Source organism: Somniosus microcephalus, chromosome 12 (genome assembly GCF_052327205.1).
Source record: "Somniosus microcephalus isolate GS21.2 chromosome 12, FLI_Smic_1.0, whole genome shotgun sequence".
NCBI lineage: Eukaryota > Metazoa > Chordata > Chondrichthyes > Squaliformes > Somniosidae > Somniosus > Somniosus microcephalus.
The window spans coordinates 86,432,779-86,459,949 of NC_140998.1; the positions used below are offsets into that span (position 1 = coordinate 86,432,779).

The 27,171-nt window shown below is 45.0% G+C and overlaps 1 protein-coding gene across 4 annotated transcripts in view; it reads left to right on the forward strand.

Moving 5' to 3' along the window:
- Window positions 1-27,171, forward strand: part of kiaa0586 (KIAA0586 ortholog) — a 674,053-nt gene that overhangs the window by 283,252 nt on the left and 363,630 nt on the right. For all 4 annotated transcript variants that reach the window (XM_086003275.1, XM_086003276.1, XM_086003277.1 and 1 more), the window contains exon 13: window positions 16,306-16,532. In XM_086003275.1, coding sequence (XP_085859401.1) covers window positions 16,306-16,532 — 227 coding nt within the window. The remainder of the gene's footprint in view (window positions 1-16,305; window positions 16,533-27,171) is intronic.

Below are 27,171 nucleotides of genomic sequence, written 5' to 3' on the forward strand. Positions count from 1 at the left end.
TAGGCTCCCGAGGTATGGAAAGTGATCCACGTTGTCCAAGGCCTTGTCGTGGATCTTGATAATCGGGGGGCAGTACTGTGTGGCGGGGGCAGGTTGGTAGAGGACCTTTGTCTTACGGATGTTTAGTGTAAGGCCCATGCTCTTGTACGCTTCGGTGAAGGTGTTGACGATGGTTTGGAGTTCAACCTCCGAGTGAGCACAGACACAAGCGCTGTCTGCCTCCTGTAATTCGACGACAGAGGATGGGACGACCTTGGTTCTGGACTGGAGGCGACGGAGGTTGAACAGTTTCCCGTTTGTTCTGTAAATTAGCTCCACTCCAGTGGGGAGCTTACTGAGGGTGAGATGGAGCATTGCAGCAGGGACGATCGAGAAGAGCGTTGGTGCGATGACACAGCCTTGCTTGACCCTGGTTCGTACGTGAATTGGGTCTGTGGTGGAACGGTTGGTCAGGATCACGGCTTGCATGTCGTCGTGAAGCAGGCGGAGGATAGTGACAAACTTTTGAGGGCAGCCGAATTTGAGGAGGACACTCCATAATCCCTCACGGTTGACAGTGACGAAGGCCTTTGTGAGATCAAAGAAGGCCATGTACAGCGGTTGGTGCTGTTCCCTGCATTTCTCTTGTAATTGACGTGCGGTGAAGATAATGCACTACAGTCACAAAGAATCTTGTTTGTGACGTTGGTTAGAGCTGTTTCCATGCTGTGGGAGGATCAGGAAAAATCCTGATCGGAGGGATTCATTTGGAGGAATTGTGGAAGAGGTAAAAAAAAATTGAGGGGACTGTTCATGTTTACAAGAGCTGCTCGGTTAGGAGACCATCTTCTGAGTTGAAGGTCTGCTAAAGAAATGGTTTTTAAACTTAAAACATATCATTTAAATTTTGAACAGCTAAGTTTTTCCAAACATGTTTTGAGATCAACTGATGATAACTGATATCTATGAGAAGTGTCATTGTTGTGGGTTGTTAAAATGAGACAGTAATTCTTTGTGACAAACAGAGGCGTAAATGGCAGCATCAGATTACTCTACTCTTTAGAGGAGACTTCATGCAATGCAGTTATGTGTTGGTGCTTTACTTGTACAATAGGCATTGAGACAGGATTCTTCATGATTGGTAGAAACATTTGTGTTTTTGAGCTGATTAATGAACCTAATACACATTGGTAAATAAGGTTTAATCTGCATGCATCAGTAATTTGTTATCTGTAATAGCATAAAAGATGCCACTCGATTTCTTTTTAACTTTCTTCACGGGGGGGATTTTAGATAAGCTTTCTCCTTACCTGTAATTTTGTGCCTTTCTTTATTCACCTGGCTTAATATTTCCCCCTTCAAATCCAAGAACCTGGAAGAGGGAGGTTAACAGCTACTGAAGCAAATTATACACAATGGCCCAGAAATTCGGGTCGGGGGCTTCCCGCGGGTGCAAGCCCCCGACCTACACTTACCTAGTGCGCCGGCAGTTGACCTCTTGGCCTGCGTGGAATTCCTCTCCGAGGCCTGTCCCAGAGGCCGGCGCGCTATGCTGGCGTGTCCCAGGGGCGTAGTTAGTGCGAAGCGTCCCCTGGGATCACGTGAGCAACAGGCAGCCAATCGGAGCAGGGAATGCACCATTCATAAGTCTTGACAGATAGACCTGTCAAAACGTATAAATGCTGAGGCTGTAAAACTGTACTTTACCTTCAAATAATTTTTTTTTTTAAATCACACTTTGTAAATAAACTATAAATGACATTAAATAACTATTTTAAACAAAAATTTAAATTTTTGAAAAAAATAATTTTATAAAAAAACGCGGCTAAAAATAAACTTACCTTGCTTTAAAGTATTTAAAAGTAAAAAACCTGTGGAAAAAAATGTTTTAATTTTAAATAATTGACCACTTACCTTTGAAAATGAAGTCCTTACAGCTGCTTTTTACATTTCTAAAATGTACAGACTTACCCGCACGTTAAAACCTGAAAAAAAAGGAAGTTCAACGCGCACGCGCAGACTCCCGCGCGCATGCGTTCGACCTCTGAACCCCTTGCTTCAGAGGATCGGAAGTGCCGGTTTCCCGCGCATGCGTAGTGCATGCAAGATTCCGGCACTTCCATCGGGTCCACGCGCGAGTACTCCGTCCGTACTCACGCGTTGGGACCCGAATTTCTGGGCCAAAATCCATGGTTGTGTGTAATCTGGGAACACTCGTACACACTAATATGGTAAACCTGTATAACATCTTATACTTGCACTAGGCACAATTGGCAGAGTGAATGGGCTTGTCTAAATTCCTCTGTCCTGTTCTCTTTCTTGAAATGTTACCACAACTCCACAATATCTCGCCCATTTCCACCCTGGCTCTCATTACACTTATCTCATGTATGAAGCCCAGTACCCGCTTCCACAATCCTCTCTCATCCCAAGTCATAGAGTCATAATGGCACAGAAGGAGGCCATTTGGCTCATTGAGTCCATGCCGACTCTCTGTAGAGCAATCCAGTCAGTCCCATTCCCCTGCTCTATCCCCATAGCCCTGCAAATTTAATTCCCTCAAATGCCTATCCAGTCTCCCCTTGAAAACATTGAGTGTCTCCGCTTCCACCCCTTCCGTTGGCAACGAATTCCAGGTCATCACCACTCGCTGCGTAAAAAAGTATTTCCTCACATCCCCCCTGTATCTCTTGCCCAAAACCTTAAATCTGTGTCCCCTAGTCCTTGTACCATCAACTAGTGGGAACAGCCTTTCCCCGTCTAGCCTATCCAAACCCGTCATAATCTTGTACACTTCAATCCAATCACCCCTCAACCTCCTTTGCTCTAATGAAAACAAATCCAGCTTCTCCAACCTGTCCTTGTAGCTAAGATCACCCATCCCTGGAACTATTCTGTTAAATCTCTCAAGTGCCTTCACATCCTTAAAGTGTGGTGACCAGAACTGGATGCAATACTCCAGTTGTGGTCTAAGCAGCGCTTTATAAAGGTGCAGCATAACTTCTCTACTTTTGTACTCAATACCTGTATTTATGAAGCCCAAGATCCCATATGCTTTGTTAACCACTCTCTCAATACCTTCAGGGACCTATGCACATTAACTCCCAGGTCCCACTGTCCCTGCACACTCTTTAAAACTGTGCCATTAAGTGTATATTGCCTCTCCCTGTTCCTTCTGCCAAAATGCATCACCTCACATTTTTCTGTATTAAATTGTCTGCCCATTCGGCTAGCCTTTCTATGTCCTGTTGCAGTCAATTGGTATCATCATCACTGTTTGTCACACCCCCAAGTTTGGTGTCATCGGCAAATTTAGAAATTTTACTCTGTATTCCAATGTCCAGTGCATTTATATATCTCAAAAAAGCAGTGGCCCCAGCACTGACCCTTGGGGAACACCACTATTTATCATCCTCCAGTCTGAAAAACAGCCATTTACCACAACTCGCTGTTTTCTGTCCTTAAGCCAATTCCTTATCCAAGCTGCCACTGACCCACCTATTCCATGAGCCTCAATTTTGTTAACCAGCCTTCTATGTGATACTTTGTCAAACGCCTTCCGAAAATCCATGTCGACAACATCCATTGCATTCCCTTCATCAATCCTGTCTGTTACTTCATCAAAAAATTCAATTAGATTAGTCAAACACAATCTGCCTTTTACAAATCCATTGGCTCTCCTTAATTAGTTTAAACCTCTCCAAGTGCCTGTTAATTTTTTCCTTGATTATTGTTTCTAAAACTTTACCCACCACTGATGTTAAACTGACCGGCCTGTAGTTACTAGGCTTGTCCTTACACCCTTTCTTGAACAATGGTGCGACATTTGCCACTTTCCATACCTCAGGCACCTCCCCGCATCTAGGGAAGATTGGAAAATTATGGCAAGCCCTTCCACTATCTCCTCCCCCAATTCCCTTTGCAACCTGGGATGCAAGTTATCTGGACCAGGCGACTTGTCCACTCTAAGCATACCCAACCTTTCTAGTACATCCTGTCTATCAATTTTCACCCCTTCCATTGCTTCTACCGATATTTTGTCAGCATCCACCTCCTTAATAAACACCAATACAAAGTATTCATTAAGTATTCTAGCCTTGCCCTGCGCCTCTAAGCATATATCATCCTCTTTGTCTCTAATAGGCCCCACCCCGCCTCTTACTACCCGCTTACTGTTTACATGCCGGTAGAATATTTTTGGGTTCCCTTTTATGTTAACTGCCATTCTACTCTCATATTCTCTCTTTGCCAATCTTATTTTCATCTTCACATCCCCTCTCAACTTATTGTATTTTTTTTAGGAATGATGATGTCCTAACCACCTGAATTCTGCTCCTCAGCCTCTTCTAGATATCATCAATATGTTTCTATTATCTGGCACTAATTTACCTCCTTCAAAATGGCCGTCATCACTCCTAAAAAAAAAAAAAACACACCCTCAGTCCCTCTGATCTCTCCAACAAACACCTGTTCCCCAATCTTCCCTTCCTTTCCAAAGTATTGGAAAGTGTTGCCTACAACTACATGCCTATTTGGCTTCCGTCCAACCCAGAGAATTGAAGCTGCACTGGTCAAAGTAATAAATGACATCCTTTGTGACTGTGGCTAGCTGTCTCGCTTTTTTCTACTCAATTCATCTGCTGCCTTTGACACCATAAACTAAAAGAAGAAAGAAAGACTTGCATTTATACAACGCCTTTCATGATCTCAGGAAGTCCCAAAATGCTTTACAGCCAATAAAGTACTTTTCTTTTGAAGTGTAGTTACTGTAAGAAATGCGGCAGCAAATTTGTGCACAGCAAGGTCCCACAAACAGCATTGAAATAAATGGCCAGATAATCGTTGATGTGTTGCAATCCAACTGATCTCTTATGCAATATACCCCTGAACAAATACTCTTTCTTGGTTCCACTCATACGTATAACCAGGACCCATTTAGTGCAGTGGAAATTCACTAGCTCCTGAAAAAAATCACTAGGCTGAGGACCCCACTGTTCCAATCTTCAGCCTACCAGAATTCTGTATTTTACATTGAATATGCAGCACAGAAACAGGACCTTCAGCCCAACTAGTCTGTGCTGGTGTTTATACTCCCCACGAGTCTCCTCCTAGGAACATAGGAACATGAGTAGGCCATTCAACCCCTCGCGCCTGTTCCACCATTCAGTGAAATCATGGCTGATCTGCGACCTAACTCCATATAGCTATGAAGAGAGACTGGATAGGCTGGGGTTGTTTTCCTTAGAGCAGAGAAGGCTGAGGGGGTACCTGATTGAGGTGTACAGAATTATGAGGAGCATAGATAAGGTAGATAGAAAGGAACTATTCCCCTTAGTAGAAGGGTCAGTAACCAGGGGGCATAGTTTCAAGGTAAGGGGCAGGAGGTGTAGAGGGGATTTGAGAAAAACTTTTTCACCCAGAGGGTGGTTGGAATCTGGAACTCACTGCCTGAAAGGGTGGTAGAGGCAGGAACCCTCTCAACATTCAAGAAGCATTTAGATGAGCACTTGAAACGCCATAGCATACAAGGCTACGGACCAAGTGCTGGAAAATGGGATTAGAATAGATAGGGCTTGATGGCCGGCGCGGACATGATCGGCCGAAGGTCCTCTTTCTGTGCTGTATAACTCTATGACTATCACTCTATACCTGCCTTTGGCCCATATCCCTTAATACCTTTGGTTAACAGAAAGCTATCAATCTCCAATTTAAAATGAACATTTGACCCAGCATCAATTGCCGTTTGCGGAAGAGAGTTCCAAACTTCTACCACCTTTTGTGTGTCGAAGTGATTCCTAATTTCACTCCTGAAAGATCTGGCTCTAATTTTTAGACTATGCCCCCTAGTCCTAGAATCCCCAACCAGTGGAAATAGTTTCTCTCTCTCTATCTTATCTGTTCCCCTTAATATCTTGAAAACTTCGATCAGATCACCCCTTAACCTTCTAAATTCTAGGGAACACAACCCTAATTTGTGTAATCTCTCCTCGTAACTTAACCCTTGGAGTCCAGGTATCATTCTGGTAAACCTACGCTGCACTCACTCCAAGGCCAATATATCCTTCCTGAGGTGTGGTGCCCAGAACTGCTCACAGTACTCCAGGTGTGGTCTAACCAGGGTTTTGTATAGCTGCAGCATAACTTCTACCCCCTTGTATTCTAGTCCTCTAGGTATAAAGGCCAGCATTCCATTAGCCTTTTTGATTATTGCCTCAATCACGTCCTGTGGTAGCGAGTTCCACATTTTAACCACTCTCTGAGTAAAGACATTTCTCCTTATTTCCCTATTGGATTTATTAGTAACTATCTTATATTTATGGCCCCTAGTTTTGGATTCTCCTACAAGTGGAAACATTCTCTCCACATCTATCCTTTCCAACCGATTTATAATTTTGATGACCTCTATCAGGTTACCTCTAAGCAATGTTCCCTCTAAGCAGCATGGCCACGCAGTGCTCTGCAGCTCCCGCGTAGCTGACTCACCGGTTTTTAAACAGGAAAAACCTGCATGCATGGTATCTTGAATGGGCCGCACAGCCCCTTAAAGGGGCTACGCACCCAAAAAAAGAGAGAATATTACCTCTAAGTCTTTTATTTTCTAAAGTAAAAACCCCAGCCTCTTCAATTAGCTGTAATCGCTCAGTTCTGGTACCACCTTTTTAAATCTTTTTTGCACTTTCTCCAGTGCTTCTATATCCTTTTTATAGCATGGAGACCAGAACTGTGCATAGTAGGCTAAGCGAGGCCTGACCAAGGTCCTATACAAGTTTAACATAACTTTGCTACTTTTAAATTCTATACCCCTAGAAATAAATCCCAGTGCTTTGTTAGTATTTTTAACTGCTTTGCTGACCTGCAATGCTGCTTTAATGATTTGTTCACCTGTATCCCTGGATCTCTTTATTCTTCTACCCCATTAAGTTTCTTATTTTCTAAGGTGTAGGTGATGTTTCTGTTTTTCCCACTAAAGTGCATCACCTCACATTATCTATGTTAAAGTTAATTAACTGCCCAGCCAGCAAATTTTTTAATGTCTTCTTGTATTATGTTGCATTCTTCCTCAGTGTTAGCTGTATCTCCCAGTTTGATATCATCTGCAAATTTTGATATCGAGTTACTTATTCCCAAGTCCAAATCATTAATGTAACTTATGAATAACAGTGGTCCCAGCACTGATCCTTGTGGATCTATCTTTCTCTAATCTGAATAACTACCCCTTACCCCATCTCTCTGCTTTCTACTTTTTAGCCAATTTGCGATCCATTCAGCTATTTATCCCCTGATTCTGCATGCCCTAAACTTTGTCATGACCCTATCGTGTGGTACCATTTCAAAGCCCTTTTGAAAATAGGCCTTTTTTCAAAGGCTTCCCTGCCCTGGTGCTCAACCTTCTGCTAGCAACCCTCTGTAATTGCTGGGATGTTTGTTCCGCCTGTAATTCTGCTGGGTTCAGCTGTCTGAATCTGAGCCCTGGCAGGTCTGTTGTCAGTGCTGTTGCCTTCTTGATGGATTGAGGATTATCTGCCAATGACAGCAGCACTGAGAACAACAAATCAACCAGGCCTGCAAAATTCAAACATTTGAACCGAACAGGAGGAACAACCTACCTACAGAACTACTGTGGCTAGGTCAAAACCATAACTAGCTGGTACATTAAAAAGGTCAGATTCTTATATTCATTAAACTCGTGCAAATATAATCTGTTCTTTGAGAAATCAGTCTGCAAGACAGGAGTACTTAATTGGACAATAGACAGCAGTCTCCATAACACATGCACAAAAGCATGCCAATGGCCATTTGTTGCATTTGACAAGTGCTTTCTGTATCAGGTCTATCCTGATTATATATGTGATTGACAATAGCCCAATGGTGTCTGTGATTGTTTATTATGTGGGTGTGCTTAGTGACTGTTTATTTAGGCACATATATTAATAACCAACCGTGCTGACTTGACTTTTTTCCTTCTATACTTAATGCAGAGTCAAAAGAATAAAAACCCATTCTCCCAGCATGCAGTTGCAGAAGCCATTATGAGGGTTGTATCTTTCTTAAAAGAGCCTATTTTTATGCTAAAAGATGCAGGAAAAAAAAGTCCGTAAACTATGGAAAAATACTCTATTTTTGTCGCACAAATATCATGACCAATACAAATACGAAGTAACGGCAATTAACCATATATTATTTTTCTAGTCAATTATGTTTAATTTGCCTGCAAAATATTTCTAACCAGTGAAGTAAAATCCATTTATTTCTCTTATTTATGTCACTACTGTCATCTGTTACAGCTCAAGAATGATTGTAAACATATGACGTGTGAAAACAAATTATTTCCTTCACTCTTATTGGTGGGAAAAAACTTAAGTATATGATAGCCTGAAGGAAGAAATACAAATACTGAAGACACAAAACTTGTTGTGAATTTCTAGGGTGTCCGGGGACATGTTCCCTTGGAAAATTTAATTAGCTTTATACTTCACAACAACAACAACTTGTATTTATATAGCTCCTTTAACATAGTAAAACATCCCAAGGCGCTTCACAGGAGCATTATGGGACAAAAATTTGACACCGAGCCACATAAGGAGAAATTAGGGCTGGTGACCAAAAGCTTGGTCAAAGAGGTAAGTTTTAAAGAGTGTCTTAAAGGAGGAAAGAGAGGCGGATAGGTTTAGGCAGGGAATTCCAGAGCTTAGGACCTAGGCAACAGAAGGCACAGCCACCAATGGTTGAGCGATTATAATCAGGGATACTCAAGAGGGTATCTCGGGGCGGGGGGGGGGGGGGGGCATTGTGGGGCTGGAGGAGATTACAGAGATAGGGAGGGGGTGAGGCCATGGAGGGATTTGAAAACAAGGATGAGAATTTTGAAATCGAGGCGTTGCTTCACAATTAAAAGGAAGGTGACATTGGGGTTTTCAACAGACCTAGCAGAGCATCAGTCTTCCATATCGAACCCTACCACCCCAGTTAACAGAGGCACTCTACCCTCTCCACACCCAGTTCACACAAACATTATAGTCCATCCAACTCTGCACCCTTTCACAGAGACAATCTCTTCTCCAACCTTCTGAGTTCATACTGACACTGTTCTCCCTCCCCTCAAATCAACCTGGAATGATTCTCCCTCTCCAACTTAGTTCTTAGTCTGTACCATTACTCCTGTGCCAAAACAAACGGCTGTGACGTGCCTGAACGACTATCGACCTGTCGCACTCACACCCATCATAATGAAGTGTTTCGAGAGACTGGTCTTAGCCCACATCAAAACCAGTGTTCCTGCCTCCCTTGACCAACACCAGTTTGCCTATCGTGCAAACAGATCAACGGAGGATGCAATCACAACTGCTCTACACTCGGCACTGAATCACCTAGATGGTAAGGAGACCTACATCAGAATGCTGTTCATAGACTACAGCTCAGCATTCAACACTATCGTCCCCAACAAGCTGGCCACCAAACTCCAAACTTTTGGCCTGAACACTTCCCTCTGCAACTGGACCCTGGACTTCCTAACAAACAGACCCCAGTCTGTCAAATTAGGTAACCACACCGCCCCCCCCCCCCCCCCCCTGACCCTGAACACGGGGGCCCCACAAGGATGTGTGCTGAGCCCCCTCCTCTACTCCCTCTTCACCCATGACTGTGTGGCTGTTAATGGTTCCAACACCATCATCAAGTTTGTGGATGACACCACGGTAGTAGGCCAGATCACCAACAACGATGAGTCAGCCCACAGGGAGGAGGTCCAGCATCTCGTGAAGTGGTGCACCAATAACAACCTGGCCCTTAACACCAAGAAAACAAAAGAAATCATTGTGGACTTCAGGAAGTCCAAAGGCGGAAGTCACACCCCCATCCACATCAATGGGGCTGTGGTGGAAAGGGTGGACAGCTTTAAGTTCCTCGGAGTCCACATCACGGAAGACCTCTCCTGGTCCCTCAACACCTCCTCTCTGGTGAAGAAGGCCCAGCAGCGCCTATATTTCCTAAGGAGGCTGAAGGGATGTAATCTGTCACCCCTGATCCTCTCTAACTTTTACCGCTGCACTATAGAGAGCATCCTGACAAACTATCACAGTATGGTATGGCAGCTGTAGCTACTATGATCGGAAAGCCCTGCAGCGGGTAGTCAAAACTGCCCAACGCATTACCGGCACCAGGCTACCGACCATAGAGCACATATACCAGAAACGCTGCCTACGGAGGTCACGGTCCATCATCAAAGACCCTACCCACCCCAGCCACAGTCTGTTCGCCCTCCTGCCATCTGGGAGACGCTACAGATGCATTCGCACCCGTACGACCAGATTTAGGAACAGCTTCTTTCCCAGGGCTGTCATCCTACTGAACTCCACAAATAAACTCTAAAGCCTGCACATCTGCCAATGCACTTTATTATGGTTATATTTATGTTAATATACTACAAGCCAAATGTATGTTGAATGTTTAAATGTCTTAATCCAAATGTACACTCTCAGGAGCCGCAAGCCTACATTTAGTTGTACTGCACTTGTGCGCTAACAATGACAATAAAAGTTGATTTGATTTGATTTGATTTACCTCTCCCCATTCAAATTGGCATCATTATTTACCCCTTCCCTTTATCAAGTTGGCACTCTTCTTCCTCTGCTGCCCAGTTTAAGCTGTCATCCTTTCCCCCTCCAAACTTTTTCTGTTCATGTTGGCACTTTTTTCTTTCGATCTCAGTTGGGGATCAAGCTGTCACTTATATCCCCAATCCTCAGTTCATTGTGCCATTCTCCCTCCCCCACTCTCTTTTGGTTAATGCTGGTATTCTCATTCCCTCATTATAAAGCACCCCTCCCAGCTTGTTAGCTCTTCCCTCCCCAAAGCACCATTCTCAACTTCTGTCCCCTTTCCTCTCCCTTTCAGTTCCCATGCACTTTCCCCTTTATTGCCATTTAATTTTTTCTCACCTTCCCTCTCCTCTAAATGGCACTCCCACCTGAGTGCTGCTGCTAATGGAAGTGTAGGCAGCAAGTCCTATTCTTAAGGGTGTCCCACTCACAATGTGCTGCAGCTGGATTTGCCCCCATGCAGGACATGAAAAAGAGCAATGCTGAAGAAAGGCCCGGTACTGCTGATTTTTGTCAGTAAAAGCTGACACATGGACTGGGCCCTCAAAACACTGAGGCCGGAATTTTAATTTGGAGGTGGGCAGGGAGTGGGAGGGACTGCAATGCGATCAGGAAATCCGTGAGAATGGGTTTCTCTCAGGCCCTGCCTAATTAACATTTTGAATCTCTGTTTCCCACCTGCATCCAGCCAGATGGAGAGGCTGCCTGTCGGGGTTCGGCCTGCAGCACCAGGCCGCAGAGATGAGAGGGAGGGATTAGGGGGAGGGGATCGGAAGGCAGGATATCTTCAGAGGGGGTCGGGGGCTGGAGGATCTGCGGAGGGGTCGGAGGCTGCAGATCATCGGCGGGGCCGGGGGCTGCAGATCGGAGGCTGGAGGGGGGGATCGGAGGCCTTATCGGGGGGTGGGCGGGGTTCGGAGGCCTTGTCGGGGGGCGGAGAGAGGTCGAAAGGCCAGAGCGGAGAATCGGAGGCCAGGGCTCGGAAGGCTGCAGGGTGGGGTGGCGTCGGAGGCTGGGGATCGGAGGCCAGCGGGTGGTCGGAAGGCCGGAGGGGGGATCGGAGGCCTCATTGTGGGGGGGAAGATCGGAAGAGCGGGAGGGTATCTGATCGCGGGGAGTTGGCGAGGCAGGAATGCTGGATCCAGCAGGTAACAGGAAAGGCATATAACACCTGGATCCAGCAGTCCTCGCTTTCCTTTAGCTGGCGGGTTCCCGTAAGCTTGGGGAAACCTGCCCGCCCACAATTAAATTTAAAACGGTGGATCACCACGGGGCGTGCAGCCTGATTATAATATTTAAAGTGCTAACCCGCCTTCTGGGAGCGGATTGGCCGCCTGCCCCCCTGGTGGGTTGGAGGCCGGTTGGGGTTGGGATTCAGAATTTTAACTCTTTAACCTCCGATCCGACCCCAATCCACCTGTTTTTTGGGGGGGTTAAACTCCCCCCCCCCCCCCCCAACAGTCAGCTGGAATCTATTATAAAGGATGCAATAACTGGGCACTTAGAAACTAATAGTAAGATTGGGCAGAGTCAACATGGATTTATGAAAGGGAAATCTTGTTTAACAAACCAATTGGAGTTCTTTGAGGATGTAACTAGTGGAGTAGACAAAGGGGAACCAGTAGATGTGGTGTATTTGGATTTTCAGAAGGCCTTCGATAAGGTCCCATGGTTGGTGAACAAAATTAGGGCACATGGAATTGGGGGTAATATACTAGAAGGGATTGAGAGTTGGTTAACAGACAGGAAGCAAAGAGTAGGGATAAACGGGCCTTTTTCAGGATGGCAGGCTGTGGCTAGCGGGGTACTGCAAGGATCGGTGCTTGGGCCCCAGCTATTCACAATCTATATCAATGATTTGGATGAGGGGACTAAATGTAACATTTCCAAATTTGTTGATGATACAAAGCTAGGTGGCAGTGCCAGTTGCGAAGAGGATGTGAAGAGGCTTCAAGGGGATCTCAACAGGCTCAGTGAGTGGGCGAGAACATGGAATATAATGTGGATAAATGTGAAGTTATCCACTTTGGTAGAAAAAACAGAAAGGCAGAGTGCTTCCTAAATGGTGAAAGATTGGGGAATGCAGATGCTCAAAGGGATCTGGGTGTCCTTGTACATGAGTCACTGAAAGTGAATGTGCAGGTGCAGCAAGCCATTAGGAAGGCAAATGGTATGCTGGCCTTCATTACAAGAGGATTTGAGTACAGGAGTAATGAAGTCTTACTCCATCCAATTATATAGGGCCTTGGTGAGACCACACCTGGAGTACTGTGTACAATTTTGGTCTCCTTACCTAAGGAAGGATATACTTGCCATAGAGGGAGTGCAACGAAGGTTCACGAGATTGATTCCTGGGATGGCGGGACTGTCGTATGAGAAGAGATTGAGTAAACTAGGCCTGTATTCTCTTGAATTCAGAAGAATGAGAGGGGATCTCATTGAAGCATACAAAATTATTACAGGGCTTGATAGGGTGGATGCTGGGAGAATGTTTCACTTGGCTGGGGAGTCTAGAACCAGGGACCACAGCCTCAGGATAAAGGGTAGGCTGTTCAGGACTGAGATGAGAAGAAATTTCTTCACACAGAGGGTGGTGAATCTTTGGAATTCTCTACCCCAGAGGGCTGTGGAGGCTCGGTCATTGGGTATATTCAAACAGAAGTCGATAGATTTCTGACTAGTAAAGGCATCAAGGGATATGGCGACTGGGCCGGTGAATGGAGTTGAGGCAGAAGATCAGCCATGATCTCATTGAATGGCGGAGCAGGCTCGAAGGGACGAATGGCCTACTCCTGCTCCTATTTCCTATGTTTTTATGTTGTTAAATGCTGACAATTGGCATGTATGTATATGCCATTCATTTGATCCCAGTCGGTATGTAAAGTGGATCTTTTAGCATGGTGACTATAAATCCTTCTGTGTGGATCTGTAATTTTTTACTCACAATCTAGTCTCAGATGACCAACAATACGAGAAAATTACTGGAGGGCCCCACCAAGATTCGGTGCTCTATTCTCCTGCGGGTTCTGATTATGCCATAGTATTAATGTGATGAGTGCCCTATCTGGTGTTAATAGCAAAGGCACAATTATTTCCTTTGTGTACATGTGGTACATTTATCAATTTTTACTCTTTGTATTCAGAATTACGTACTTCTATAGTTCCTTGCCAAGACAGTGTGTATTTCCCATAAGTGCTGCATAACAATGTGTTTGACATTCATTACTCTTGGGGTCTCTTTATACTACTGGTGCCAGTCTCAGACTGGTGTGTGTATAGTGCAACACTTAAACAGCAGAGCCAAGTTACAACAAGCATACGGTGCATAGAGCCTTCTTTGCCAAAATTGAAATAAGAGCATAAGAACATAATAAATAGGAGCAGGAATAGGCCACTTGGCCCCTCGAGCCTGCTCTGCCATTCAATAAGATCATGGCTGATCTAGGGCTCAAAGCCACTTCCCAGCCCGCTCCCCATAACCCTTCACTCCCTTATCTTGCAAAAATTTGTCTATCTCCACTTTAAATATATTTAATGACCCAGCCTCCACAGCTCTCTGGGGCAGAGAATTCCACAAATTTACGACCCTCTGAGAGAAGAAGTTCCTCCTCATCTCAGTTCTAAAAGGGCGACCCTTTATTCGGAGACTGTGCCCCCGAGTTCTAGATTTCCCCATGAGGGGAAACATCCTCTCTGCATCTACCCCGTCGAGCCACCTCAGTATCTTATGTTTCGATAAGATCACCTCTCATTCTTCTAAATTCCAATGAGTATAGGCCCAGCTTGCTCAACCTTTCCTCATAAGTCAAACCCCTCATCTCTGGAATTAACCTAGTGAATCACCTCTGAACTGCCTACAATGCAAGTATAAGACCATTTCTGACTATTGGAGCATTTGGCATCCTCTTACATCTGTGCAAAGGCTTTTAGTAATATTGGCATGATTTTATAGTGTTCTATCATATACTGATCCAAGCCTGGTGACTTATTCCCTTGCATGTTCCCTATTACTCTTTCCACCTCAGCTAGCTCAATGGGGAACTCCAATTTATCTACTGGGGATTGGTCTAACTTTGGAATCAAGGACTGCTACCTGGGATTTGGATTGTTGCTGAAGCCTATCAAATTCATGAAATTCCTTACTGGTTTTAATGGGATCTCTCTGTAACTCCCCTATTTGCAATCGCTGGGACTGCTGTAGCTGTTTTAGTCTGTTTCATCTATTTAGCCATCAGTCATTCCACTTTTTCTAATATCTTTTCACAGTCTGAATCAGCCAGGTTTCCTGCTCCTGATTAATACATAAGAAGTAGAAGCAGGAGTAGGCCATACGGCCCCTCGGGCCTGCTCCGCCATTCAATAGGATCATGGCTGATCCGAACCTAGACTCACGTCCACTTCCCTGCCCTCTCCCCGTAACCCCTAATTCCCTTATCTGCTAGGAAACTGTCTATCTCCGTTTTAAATCTATTTAATGTTGCAGCTTCCACAGCTCTCTGGGGTAGCAAATTCCATAGATTTACGACCCTCTGAGTAAAGAAGTTTCTCCTCATCTCAGATTCCTGTGGCCCCTGTTGTAAAGTGTACGTGTGTGGACAAGATTGGACTTGGTTGCGATACCCCTCACTGTCGAATAGCCTGCTGATGGTCACGGTCTAGGTTCATACCTGAAGAAATGCCAGATGGCAGCACCACAAGTAGAACTGTATCCCAGCAGGACTTAAGGAGAGGAGAGTAAAAGTGACACTATCAATACAAAAACAAAATATAGTTCTGATGAAATTGCATGTACTGTTTTTTGAAAAGACAGAATTATTTTCAGTAGCATATGGTGTGGAATAAAAATATATGGATTTGAGAAATTGGGTTATCCAATTTATTCTGTTCTTTTCATCCTTATTCAAGATCACTGCAGGCTCATGTTCGCTCAGCACTCACCCTGTGTCTCTGTATTCTCTGTTGAGTCAGCAATCTGTGCGGTTCCTTTTCTCATGCTTCAACCATGCCTCTGTTCATCCTATTGAAAAGAATTCTGCCAGTAGCACTTAATGGAGAATCTAAGTGAAAGTACGGAATTGTTTGCATATTTATACGTTTAACGTCACATTTTTAAAAATTTGGAGTAACGAGATTTATAAGCATGTAAATATTTAACAAAATAGGCAATTCACAGCAAATGTGTTATGTTTATTCTGAGATCAATATTATTTTTCTACCAAATGTTTGTGAAAGAAAGCTGTTCTCAATGAATTTCATTACGATTTTCATACTTTTCACCATTTATTGAAGAGTCGAAATTCAGTTTCATCTCACTGTAATGCAGCACCAAGTATTTGCTCGGCAAACATGCAGAGTGTACTTTCTTGCCTATAGAATTTCAACTAATCGTGAGATTCAAGTTACTTTGGTTTTCCAAAGGAATATTAATAGTGTTATGTATAAAATGAGATGTGCAGTTTGGTCATACAGATTACTGACAGTAACTTCTACATTTCATCAATGGTGCTGACTGAATGTAAAGGTTGCTTCTTTATACATGATGGCTAGCTTTATTTTACTTTTAAAAAGTAGAAGTCAATAAATTTTGAACGTATTTAACAGACATGTGAATGTATTTATCAAAATGTTATCAATTCTTAAATGTGCCTAAAATATTTCCATTCTATCTTTCTTTTTCTAATTCCATTTTTATCTACCAAAGCATAATCTCAAGTATGTTCAATTCTAGCTCAAGCCACCTATCCGTATTGCCAAACAGACAAACCCCAGTCATTCACAGAGGCCTTCACTGATTCAGTCAGTAAAAGCACCAAAATCAATGTTTGAAGATGCTGAAAGAATCTTGCGTGAGGTGCAGACCAATAAGAAATTCATTGAAGAAAATCTGGAAGCAATTGTTCGAGCAAAGGACAGTGCTTCTATGTATTCATTAATCGACTCCCTGGCTGCAAACAGGTAAGGAACTACCAAGAGGAAAATTGGTCAGTCAGACAAATTTAGTTTTTGATGCTTTTTGGGGGAAGGTACTTTGCGTGCAGGGTGAAAGATGTTGACGAATACCCAGTGTCAACATACTACAGGTCCAAGTAGTCTACTTTGTTGCAGAGCTCCCTCTACTCTTCCCCAGCAATTTGCTTATAGAAAAGCACCGGTGTGATATTTTACTGCTTCTCACAGCAGTCATCAATCCCATGTCTTATTGCCAAATTAGAGGCAGTTTTATGCTGTGGTACATGCTCACCAGGAACTGGATTGTAATTGCCCAAACTAATTTCACCCAGCATTCTTCTAGCTGGCAGACAGGAGACTTTCCTCCCAAGATTTGAACCCAAGATCTCATGGTGAAAGACTAGTGTCTAACGTTGAGCTTCCCCCAATTTAACTTTTTAACACTTAGAAAAAGGAAAAGGTGATGCTGCTGTTTCCTTTTGGTTTGAATATAATGCCGTAGCTTTTGTCAGTGATCTACATTTCCTTTTTACTTAATGTTCATCTGTGCCATTGAAAATGTTACCACGAGGAGTATTTTTGTTCTTTTTCCCAAAATATACTACTCTACATTGTTATACATTGACCTCATTAGCCGCATATTTGCCTACTTCCCTAACCTACCAATATCTAATGTCGTCTCCACCATTCTTCCTACAATTTATTATGCCACCTAATTTAGTTTTGTCAGAAATGTGCCTTTTAATTATGCAAAAATGAGGGTAGAGAACGGGCAAGGTGAATTTTAGAGCTGACATTGTGTACAAGCTGATATTTTTCTTCAGAGAAAAACTATATGAAGTTTTTTTGTATCTGATAGTGTCTTTCTTCATTTTGTTTCACTTTCTCCCTTCTTCTCTGTGTCAGTATTGTCATTAGTTGGGAATGGTAGATAATCCAGATCACAGATATGTCCAAATACTGTCATAACTGATCCTTGAACAACCCACAGAAGGTTGACTGTTATACCAACAGACAGTCTTGTTCTCTCAAAAAGCAGATCTATAAATGTCAGCTGAAAGTGTGACGAAAGCTTGGTAGTTGAGAGACCATTTGCATAAGCAATTAACTATTGGAGTACCTTAATATGACAACTTTTGGCAGTTTATTGTCTGCTGCTTCATTTTATATTTGACTTTTCTTAAGTAAAAATACCATTATTGTGTGGAAGGGTGCAGTGTGATAGTTTAAGAGCTAGCATGGCGATTTTAGACAATGTTTTATGATTTCTTCTAATTTGTAACTCGGATGAATACTTCAAAGCAGATTTTTAAGAAGATATCTGCCATTGTATTATGAAAAAATGATTTTGAAAACAAACGTTGGGACTTTTGGACGAGTTCCCATGATCCTGCTGCTCTTGTCCTTCTTGGCAGTAGAGGTTGCAGGGCTGGAAGGTGTTGTCAAGTTAACCTTAGTGAGTTGCTAGATGAAGTCTGACATATTGGCCGAAATTTTCACATTGGAGAGTGTGCGGGTTTGGGGGCGGGTCAACAGTTAAAAACGCGGAAATTGACCACGTAGGGAACCCGCTGTCAAACCGCTTTTACCCCGAGATATCTGCGCTCCTCTAATTCTGCCCTCTTGAGCATCCCTGATTATAATCGCTCAACCATCGGTGGCCGTGCCTTCGAGTAACTAGTTCAAGGGTCAGTGTTTTTCAGCTTCTGTTTAAACCCCCTTTTTCAGTCTACAAGGAATACTTGTAACTATATACATTCATTGATTTACTGCAAAGTTTCCCAATATAGCACCAAACAGAATATTCTGCGAATGTAAACTCACATACAGCTCGATTCTGTTGTGCGATCAAGCCAGTACTGAAACCTGCACTTACGGTGACACGCCTGGATTATAAATTTCTTCGAAAACTTCAAAACATTCTTGTGATGTTATGTTAAGATGGCTGACAGTCAGTTTACAGGAAATGTGAAACAGCCAAAAATCATGAGACATTGTTCAATGTTGAACTTGCTTGTGGCATTAGCTCTTTGAACCCATCCTCCAAATTCAGTTTAAGTCCAAGTTATTGCATCAAAAACACTGCTTAGAATTTCTCCATACCATTCTAAAGAGGAGGTTAGAAACCCAGTACTATAAAGATAGAAAATAGCAATCATGTGGTGAGTATAAATCTTCATTGTGAATTGTACTAGCTCTGAGTATGCAATTTTTTTTGCTTCTTATAGCACTAACTATTGTCTGCATTCGTTGTCCTTCAATTTTATGGCTGTTTACTAAAATCAACAAAACTCATTGTGGTGGGCAGTTTTCAAATTCCAGTTATTTTTAAGACTGCAATCCATCTTCCTATCATATTGTTTCAAATGTAGCACCTTCTATTTTAAGTTCCTTTTCTCATATCTGGTACAATTATGCTTTTATGTAGCTGTACTAAAGAAGAGAAAGGTCACTACCGACTACTGCATTCATTTTAGCCTGTGGGTACATGTTTTAGTTCTAGAATCTCTGGAGCCCTTTGTAACTTCTAGTACACAATAATGGATTTATGGCAAATACTTGCCTTAAAATTTGTTATAATTTTCAGGAAAGACATTTTGTCCACAAAGGCAATGACCAAAGCATTCCCATAGATCACCATCAGTTGACAGACTGGAAATCGCTTCCAGGGAAAGCCAAAGAAGGATTGATTCCCAAACTTGAATAATTCAATGGCAGCAGCGTTCCCTCCAGCACATGCCAAGACTGCTTGATGTTTTCTGATTCATTTGTCTCCTCATCCCACTAATGCCCACACAGCAAAAAACCCTATAAGAAACAAAAGAAATGCTCATAAACAGAGCCAGAACACTAGTTTAAAATCTTGGATGTCTGTACAAGTACAGAAACGGTAGCATAGTGGTTATGTTACTGGACTAATGATCCTGAGATGCGAGTTCAAATCCCACCAGCTGGGGAATTTAAATTCAGTTAATTAAATAAATCTGGAATGGAAAAACGAGTAGGGAAGGAAATCTGCCGTCCTTATCTGGTCTGGCCTATATGTGACTCCAGACCCACAGCAATGTGGTTGACTCTTAACTGCCCTCTGAAATGGCCTAGCAAACCACTCAGTTGTAAAAAACCGCTACGAAATAAGAATTTTAAAAAACGGACGGTCCACCCGGCATTGACAACGGCGCACCCAGCCCCGTCGACCCTGCCAAGTCCTCCTCATCAACATGGGGACTTGTCCCACAGACTAGTCAAGCAACAGCCTGACATAGTCATACTCACAGAATCAGACCTTTTGTCTCAATCAGAATCAGACCAATGTCCCAAACTCCTCACCATCACCATCCCTGAGTATATCCTGTCCTACCAGAAGGACAGACCCACCAGTGGCGGCCCAGTGGTTGGGAAAGGGTGGCCCTGGGAGTCCTCAACATTGACTCCGGACCCCATGAAGTCTCATGGCTTCAGGAAACCTCCTGCTGATTACCACCTACCGTCCTCCCTCAGCTGATGAATCAGTACTCCTCCATGTTGGAAGAAGCACTGAGGGGGCACAGAATGTACTCTGGGTGGGGGTCTTCAATGCCCATCACCAAGAGTAGCTTGGTAGCACCACTACTGACCAAGCTGGCCGAGTCCTGAAGGACATAGCTGCCAATCTGGGCCTGCAACAGGTAGTGAGAGAGCTAACACGAGGGGAAAAACCTACTTGACCTCGTCCTCCCTATACTACCTGTTGCAGATGCATCTGTCCATGACAGCATTGGTAGCAGTGACCACCACATAGTCATTGTGGAGACGAAGTCCCACAGGCTGGAGTCATACCCAGCACAAAGGAAGATGGTGTGGTTGTTAGAGATCAATCATCTCAGTTCCAGCTCATCTCTGCAGGAGTTCCTCAGGGCAGTGTCCTAGGCCCAACCATCTTCAGCTGCTTCATCAATGACCTTCCCTCCATCACAAGGTCAGAAGTGAGGATGTTCGCTGATGACTGCACAATGTTCAGTTCCATTCGCAACTCCTCAGATAATGAAACAGTCCATGCCCGCATGCAGCAAGACCTGGACGACATTCAGGCTTGGGCTGATAAGTGGCAAGTAACATTCATGCCGCACAAGTGCCAGACAATGACCATCTCCAACAAGCGAGAATCTAAGCACCGCCTCTTGACATTCTACGGCATTACCATCGTCAAATCCCCCACCATCAACATCCTGGAGGGTCACCATTGACCAGAAACTTAACGGGATTAACCGCGTAAATAATATGGCAACAAGAGCAGGTCAGAGGCTGGGCATTCTGCGGCGAGTGTCTCACCTCCTGACTCCCCAAAGCCTTTCCACCATCTACAAGGCACAAGTCAGGAGTGTGATGGAACATTCGCCACTTGCCTGGGTGAGTGCAGCTCCAACAACACTCGAAGCTCAACACTATCCAAGACAAAGCAGCCTGCTTGCTTGGCACCCCATCCACCACCTTAAACATTCACTCCCTCCACCACCGGCGTACAGTGGCTGCAGTGTGTACCATCTGCAAGATGCACTGTAGCAACTCGCCAAGGCGTCTTCGGCAGCACCTCCCAAATCCGCGACCTCTACCACCTAGAAGGACAAGGGCAGCAGGCGCATGGGAACACCGCTACCTCCAAGTTCCCCTCCAAGTCACACACCATCCTGACTTGGAAGTATATCGCCGTTCCTTCATTGTCGCTGGGTCAAAATCCTGGAATGCCCTCCCTAACAGCACTGTGGGAGTACCTTCAGCACATGGACTGCAGCGTTTCAAGAAGGTGGCTCACCACCACCTTCTCAAGGGCAACTAAGTATGGGCAATAAATGCTGGCCTTGCCAGCGATGCCCATATCCCACGAACAAATAAAAAAAAAAGAAAAGGGCAAACAGACGAGTTGTTTATTTTGATACGATCATAGTTTCCATACTGAGTGGAATGCAAAGTGCTGAAGTAGGGGTCAAGTGGTGCAAATTCTTATGCCATCCTCCATCCTAGGTATCTATATATTGGTGTCCAATAGTACTGAACTAATACAAATATTATCTTCACCAGACATGTCAGCAGAAACTTCAGATCGGCTCCCTCATGTCAACTCTGATAACATCATGCAAGCCCCTTAACACAAGTGGACTGGTACATCTACCATCATTTTCAATGTTAGAGGTGTGTTGCTCTTGCACATGTCAGTAATACCAGCTGTTAGTTCAATGCACTTCATTGCTCACATACTCCGGGGTTTGACTCTTTGTTCATGATGATAAAAACGTATTGTTTTCTTCAATTTTCTCACCTCCTCTCTTGGAGATGCTGATTCACGTTGGGATACATTCCACACACTCCAGAACATCACCCAAGTGGCCAATCATCAAGTGTGCATGTAGACTGTGTGAGTTGCCAAGCTATTCAGCACGAATGGCAATAAAGTCTAGTCAGTTATGTTTTGCATGATGTCCAGATAAACACTTTTGAGCAGGTGTTACTGCGCCTGCGCACACTCGGAGGTCGAACTCCAAGCCATCGTTAACGCCTTCACCGAAGTGTACGACAGCATAGGCCTTACACTAAACATCCGTAAGACAAAGGTCCTCTACCAACCTGTCCCCGCCACACAGTACTGCCCCCCGATTATCAAAATCCACGACAAGGCCTTGGACAACGTGGTGACTGTATCGGTGCCGTTTCCTGCTCTCGCCCCGAACTTGACAATTTCATTCACTTTGCCTCCAATTTCCACCCTTCCCTCACCTTCACATGGTCCATCTCGGACTCTTCCCTTCCCTTCCTCGACTTCTCCATCTCCATCTCTGGGGATAGGTTATCGACCAATATTTACTACAAGCCCACTGACTCCCACAGCTACCTGGACTACACTTCCTCCCACTCCGCTTCCTGTAAGGACTCTATTCCATTCTCCCAGTTTCTTCCTTGAACAGAGGCCCGACCAGTCCCCATCCACCACGACCCTCCTCCGCCTGGCTGAACTTGTTCTCACATTGAACAACTTCTCCTTTAACTCCACTCATTTCCTCCAAATCAAAGGTGTTGCCATGGGTACCCGCATGGGTCCTAGCTATGCCTGCCTTTTCGTGGGCTATGTGGAACAATCTTTGTTCCAGTCCTACTCGGGTCCCCTCCCTCACCTCTTTTTCCGATACATTGATGACTGTATCGGTGCCGTTTCCTGCTCTCGCCCCGAACTTGACAATTTCATTCACTTTGCCTCCAATTTCCACCCTTCCCTCACCTTCACATGGTCCATCTCGGACTCTTCCCTTCCTCGACTTCTCCGTCTCCATCTCTGGGGATAGGTTATCGACCAATATTTACTGCAAGCCCACTGACTCCCACAGCTACCTGGACTACACTTCCTCCCACCCCGCTTCCTGTAAGGACTCTATTCCATTCTCCCAGTTTCTCCGCCTCCGCCGCATCTGCTCCGACGACGTCACCTTCCACACCAGTGCTTCAGACATGTCTTCCTTTTTCCGCAACCGAGGATTCCCCTCTACCGTGATTGACACTGCCCTCGACCGTGTCAGTTCTATCTCCCGCACTTCTGCCCTCACCCCTGCCCCTCCCTCCCGGAACCACGATAGGGTTCCCCTTGTCCTCACCTTTCACCCCACCAGCCTCCACATTCCACGGATCATCCTCCGGCATTTCCGCTACCTCCAAAGTGATCCCACCACCAAACGTATCTTCCCCTCCCCTCCCCTTTCAGCATTCCGCAGGGACCGCTCCCTCCGAGACACCCTAGTCCACTCCTCTATCACCCCAAACAGCCCTTCCTCTTCGCCTGGCACCTTCCCGTGCAAGCGGAGGAGATGTAACACCTGCCCCTATACCTCCCCCCTTCCCACTGTCCAGGGCCCCAAACACCCCTTCCAGGTGAAACGGCGATTTACTTGCACTTCTCGCAATCTAGTATACTGTATTCGCTGCTCACGATGCGGTCTCCTCTCCATTGGGGAGACCAAACGCAGATTGGATGACCGCTTTGCGGAACACCTCCGTTCAGTCCGTAAGGGTGACCCCGAGCTTCCGGTCGCCTGTCATTTTAATTCACCGCTCCATTCCCACTCGGACCTCACCGTCCTTGGCCTCTTGTATTGTTCCACGGAAGCTCAACGTAAACTCGAGGAACAGCACCTCATCTTCCGATTAGGCAGTCTGCAGCCTTCCGGACTCAATATCGAGTTCAACAATTTCAGATCATAAGCTCGGCCCCCATTTCATTTTCTCTTGTAATTGTTCCACTCCTTTCCCCCCCACCCCCCTTTCCTTTTGTTTCTCTCTCACACCTGGCAGCTATCTTTTGCCCTGCCAGTACACTTTACACCTAATCCCAGCCTATTACTATCTCGTCTAGCTTCTAATCTCTTTTACTTCTTTTGTTTCTTTTATTCTTTTGTCCGATCGCAGCCCTGCCTCCGATCTAGTTTCTTTTCTTTCCAGTTTTGAAGAAGGGTCCAACCCGAAACGTCAACTCAAATTTCTCTCCACGGATGTTGCCTGACCCGCTGAGTTTTTCCAGCATTTTCTGTTGTTATTTTGGACAACGTGGACCATTTTCCATACCTCGGGAGCCTACTGTCAGCAAGGGTAGACGTCGATGACGAAATCCAACACCGCCTTCAGTGTGCCAGTGCAGCCTTCGGTCGCTTGAGGAAGAGAGTGTTTGAAGACCAGGACCTCAAACCGGGCACCAAGCTCATGGTCTACAGAGCAGTAGTAATACCCGCCCTCCTGTATGCCTCAGCGACATGGACCATGTACAGCAGGCACCTCAAAGCACTGGCGAGGTACCACCAACGCTGCCTCCGCAAGATCCTGCAAATCCATTGGCAGGATAGGCGCACCAACGTCAGTGTTCTCGCTCAGGCCAACATCCCCAGCATTGAAGCTTTGACCACGCTCGATCAGCTCCGATGGACGGGTCACATCGCCCGCATGCCCGATACGAGACTCCCAAAACAAGCGCTCTACTCAGAGTCCGACACGGCAAGAGAGCTCCAGGTGGGCAGAGGAAACGCCTCAAGGACACCCTCAAAGCCTCCTTGAAAAAGTGTAACATCCCCACCGACACCTGGGAATCCCTGGCCCATGACCGCACAATGTGGAGGAGAAGCATCCGGGAAGGCGCCGAACACCTCCAGTCTCTTCGCCGGGAGCAAGCGGAAGCCCAGCACAAGGAGCGCACATCAACCCAAGCACCCCACCCACCCGCCCCTTCAACCACCGTCTGCCCCACCTGTGACAGAGACTGTAGGTCCCGCATTGGACACATCAGTCACCTGAGAACTCATTTTTACTGTGGAAGCAAGTCATCCCCGGTTCCGAGGGACTGCCTAAGAAGATTGGATATCCATCAGGAATGAGAATCCAGGCGTTGATGACAGTGGGAAACTCATCCCAGTTCCTTCCTCACTCATCTACATATGAGTAGATTTTCATGCGACCATTTCCCTCGGGTGGGATGTGGGCAGTGCGAGTCCGTCGCTCGCCCAATGGAAGTGGTGAGAGGCCCAAACCATTTTCATGATTATAGGCAGCTCGGCAATCAGAGGGGTCAGGAAATCCGGCGGCTCCACCGCAGAGTTGAGCCAGTCACGGTAAGTAAAGTGGGGAGGGACAATTCCAGAGGAGGGCTGCGGAGACTCGGCATCGGGATGGGAGGGGAGTGATGCTTATCCTGGCACCACAAAATCATCATTTGAAAAGTAACCTTTTGAGGTTTTTGAAACGGCTTCCAGCAGTCTCTTAACGGACCACTGGCTAGGCCCTCAATGCCAACTACCAATGGTTGGAGCGTGCAGGCACATACTCCGACAATTGGTACTTCAAAATTGCATCGGGGTCCTATTGATGTAACAGGACTGCGATTTGCACGGACTAGTGAACGTCTGTTTCTGGCGAGTGCCTTGGCTGCCCACTTCAAGATCTTCACCAAAGTGGCAGTGGCTGGAGCAGCAATGGAAATAAGGCAGTAAGTGCTGCACAATTTTTATCACACTATCACCAGTATCTGCCCAGTGGTGAAGATGAAAATTGGCCCTTGGTTACCAAGGAGCATGTTGTCCAGGGTTACCATGTGTACGGTAAAATCCAAAGAGACTGTAGGTAATTTCCTCTTCTGAGGCAAGAAAAAAAAGAGGCATGAACAGATTCTCGGAAAATACCTGTAACACTGGGCCCTGGCAGTCATGATGTGGCACCAGATTGTGTACACAGCTAAGATACAGCATCCTGGTGGCTAGCCAGGTGAACACTTCCACCACGCATGGTGTTTTCAGTTGGAGTAGTGACAACTGAAATAGAAGCAGGAAATGCAAAACAAATGCAGAGGTATTCTGTTTAAAACATTTTTTTAGCATTTAACAAAACTGGTGCTGTGGTTATTTAATTTACAGATAATTATATTTATCGTTATAGTTTTCATACAGATGAGATGCTTAAATTTCCTTGGAGAAGGGGATGGAGGCAGCTTTTCTATTCAGACACGCCTGGATGATTATCCTGTAGAACTATAAAAGAAATGAGTGGCGTCTTGGATTACTTGGATATTTCAGCATACTTTGAGTACCTGAACATCTTTTTATAAGCCATAATAATTTCACTTATTCACAAAAAGGGTAAAAATCTGTTGAATAGTACCCCTAATGTCTTAATTTCACGGTGCCCCTCCCTTCACTGTACCATTGGCAGCTGTACTTTCAGCTCTCTAAACCCTACATTCTGGAATTCCATCCCTCAATCCAATTGTTTCTCTATCTCCCTTTCCTTATTAAGAACCTCCTTAAAATCCACCTCTGACTAAACCTTTGGTCACACCTCCTTACAGGCTCGGCGTCGATTTTTCCTTATGCCTCTGTGAATTTCCTTGAGACCTTTTCTAAAATAAAGGAGTAACATAAATGAAAATTGTTAAAAGTATGACCGGGTACAATTTGCATCTGCCCAACATGAAGTGTACTTTTCAAGATCAAGCTAATTACAATATTCATATTCAAACACCTTTCGGGCTCAATACTTTGGGGGCAGGAACTAATGTGCTGCTACAGGATTTAAATGGCATGTAGTAACTTAAAGTATACACCACACCCAAATTTGTTACGGAGCAGATTAAAAACTTGTGCAATCATAGAATGTCTGTAAGATCTGCAAGAGGGCACGATTGAGTGATGAAGAAGCTGAATTGCTTCTGCAAGAAGCTAGATAAATGAAGGAGGCACTGTTTAGCTCCGAGCCGTGCAGGCCTCCCACGAGAGCAGCACAGAAACAGTGGCAGGAGGTAACCAGGGCAATGAGAGAAATTATGATCAATCCATGCTTGGTAACTTCGTGCCAGAAAAGGTTCTGATGACTTTACCCAGGCAGCAACGTCAGAGGTGCCGGATTGGAGAGGGCTTTTTCTTCCAGCCTCCACATAAATTGGGCTGGATTGTAGACACGTGCTTCATGGGGCTTTACTGAACTCATTGGTACCTTTAGATTTGCCTGTCCGCAGATTAGTGGTCATGCTGAGACAATGCCCAATACTTGACATGTTGGGAATGGAAACGCTTCATGTTACTCTCTCCAGATGGCAATATATGGGTGTCCTTCTAGCCGTTTTAAACGCCTGGACATTTGACTGAAA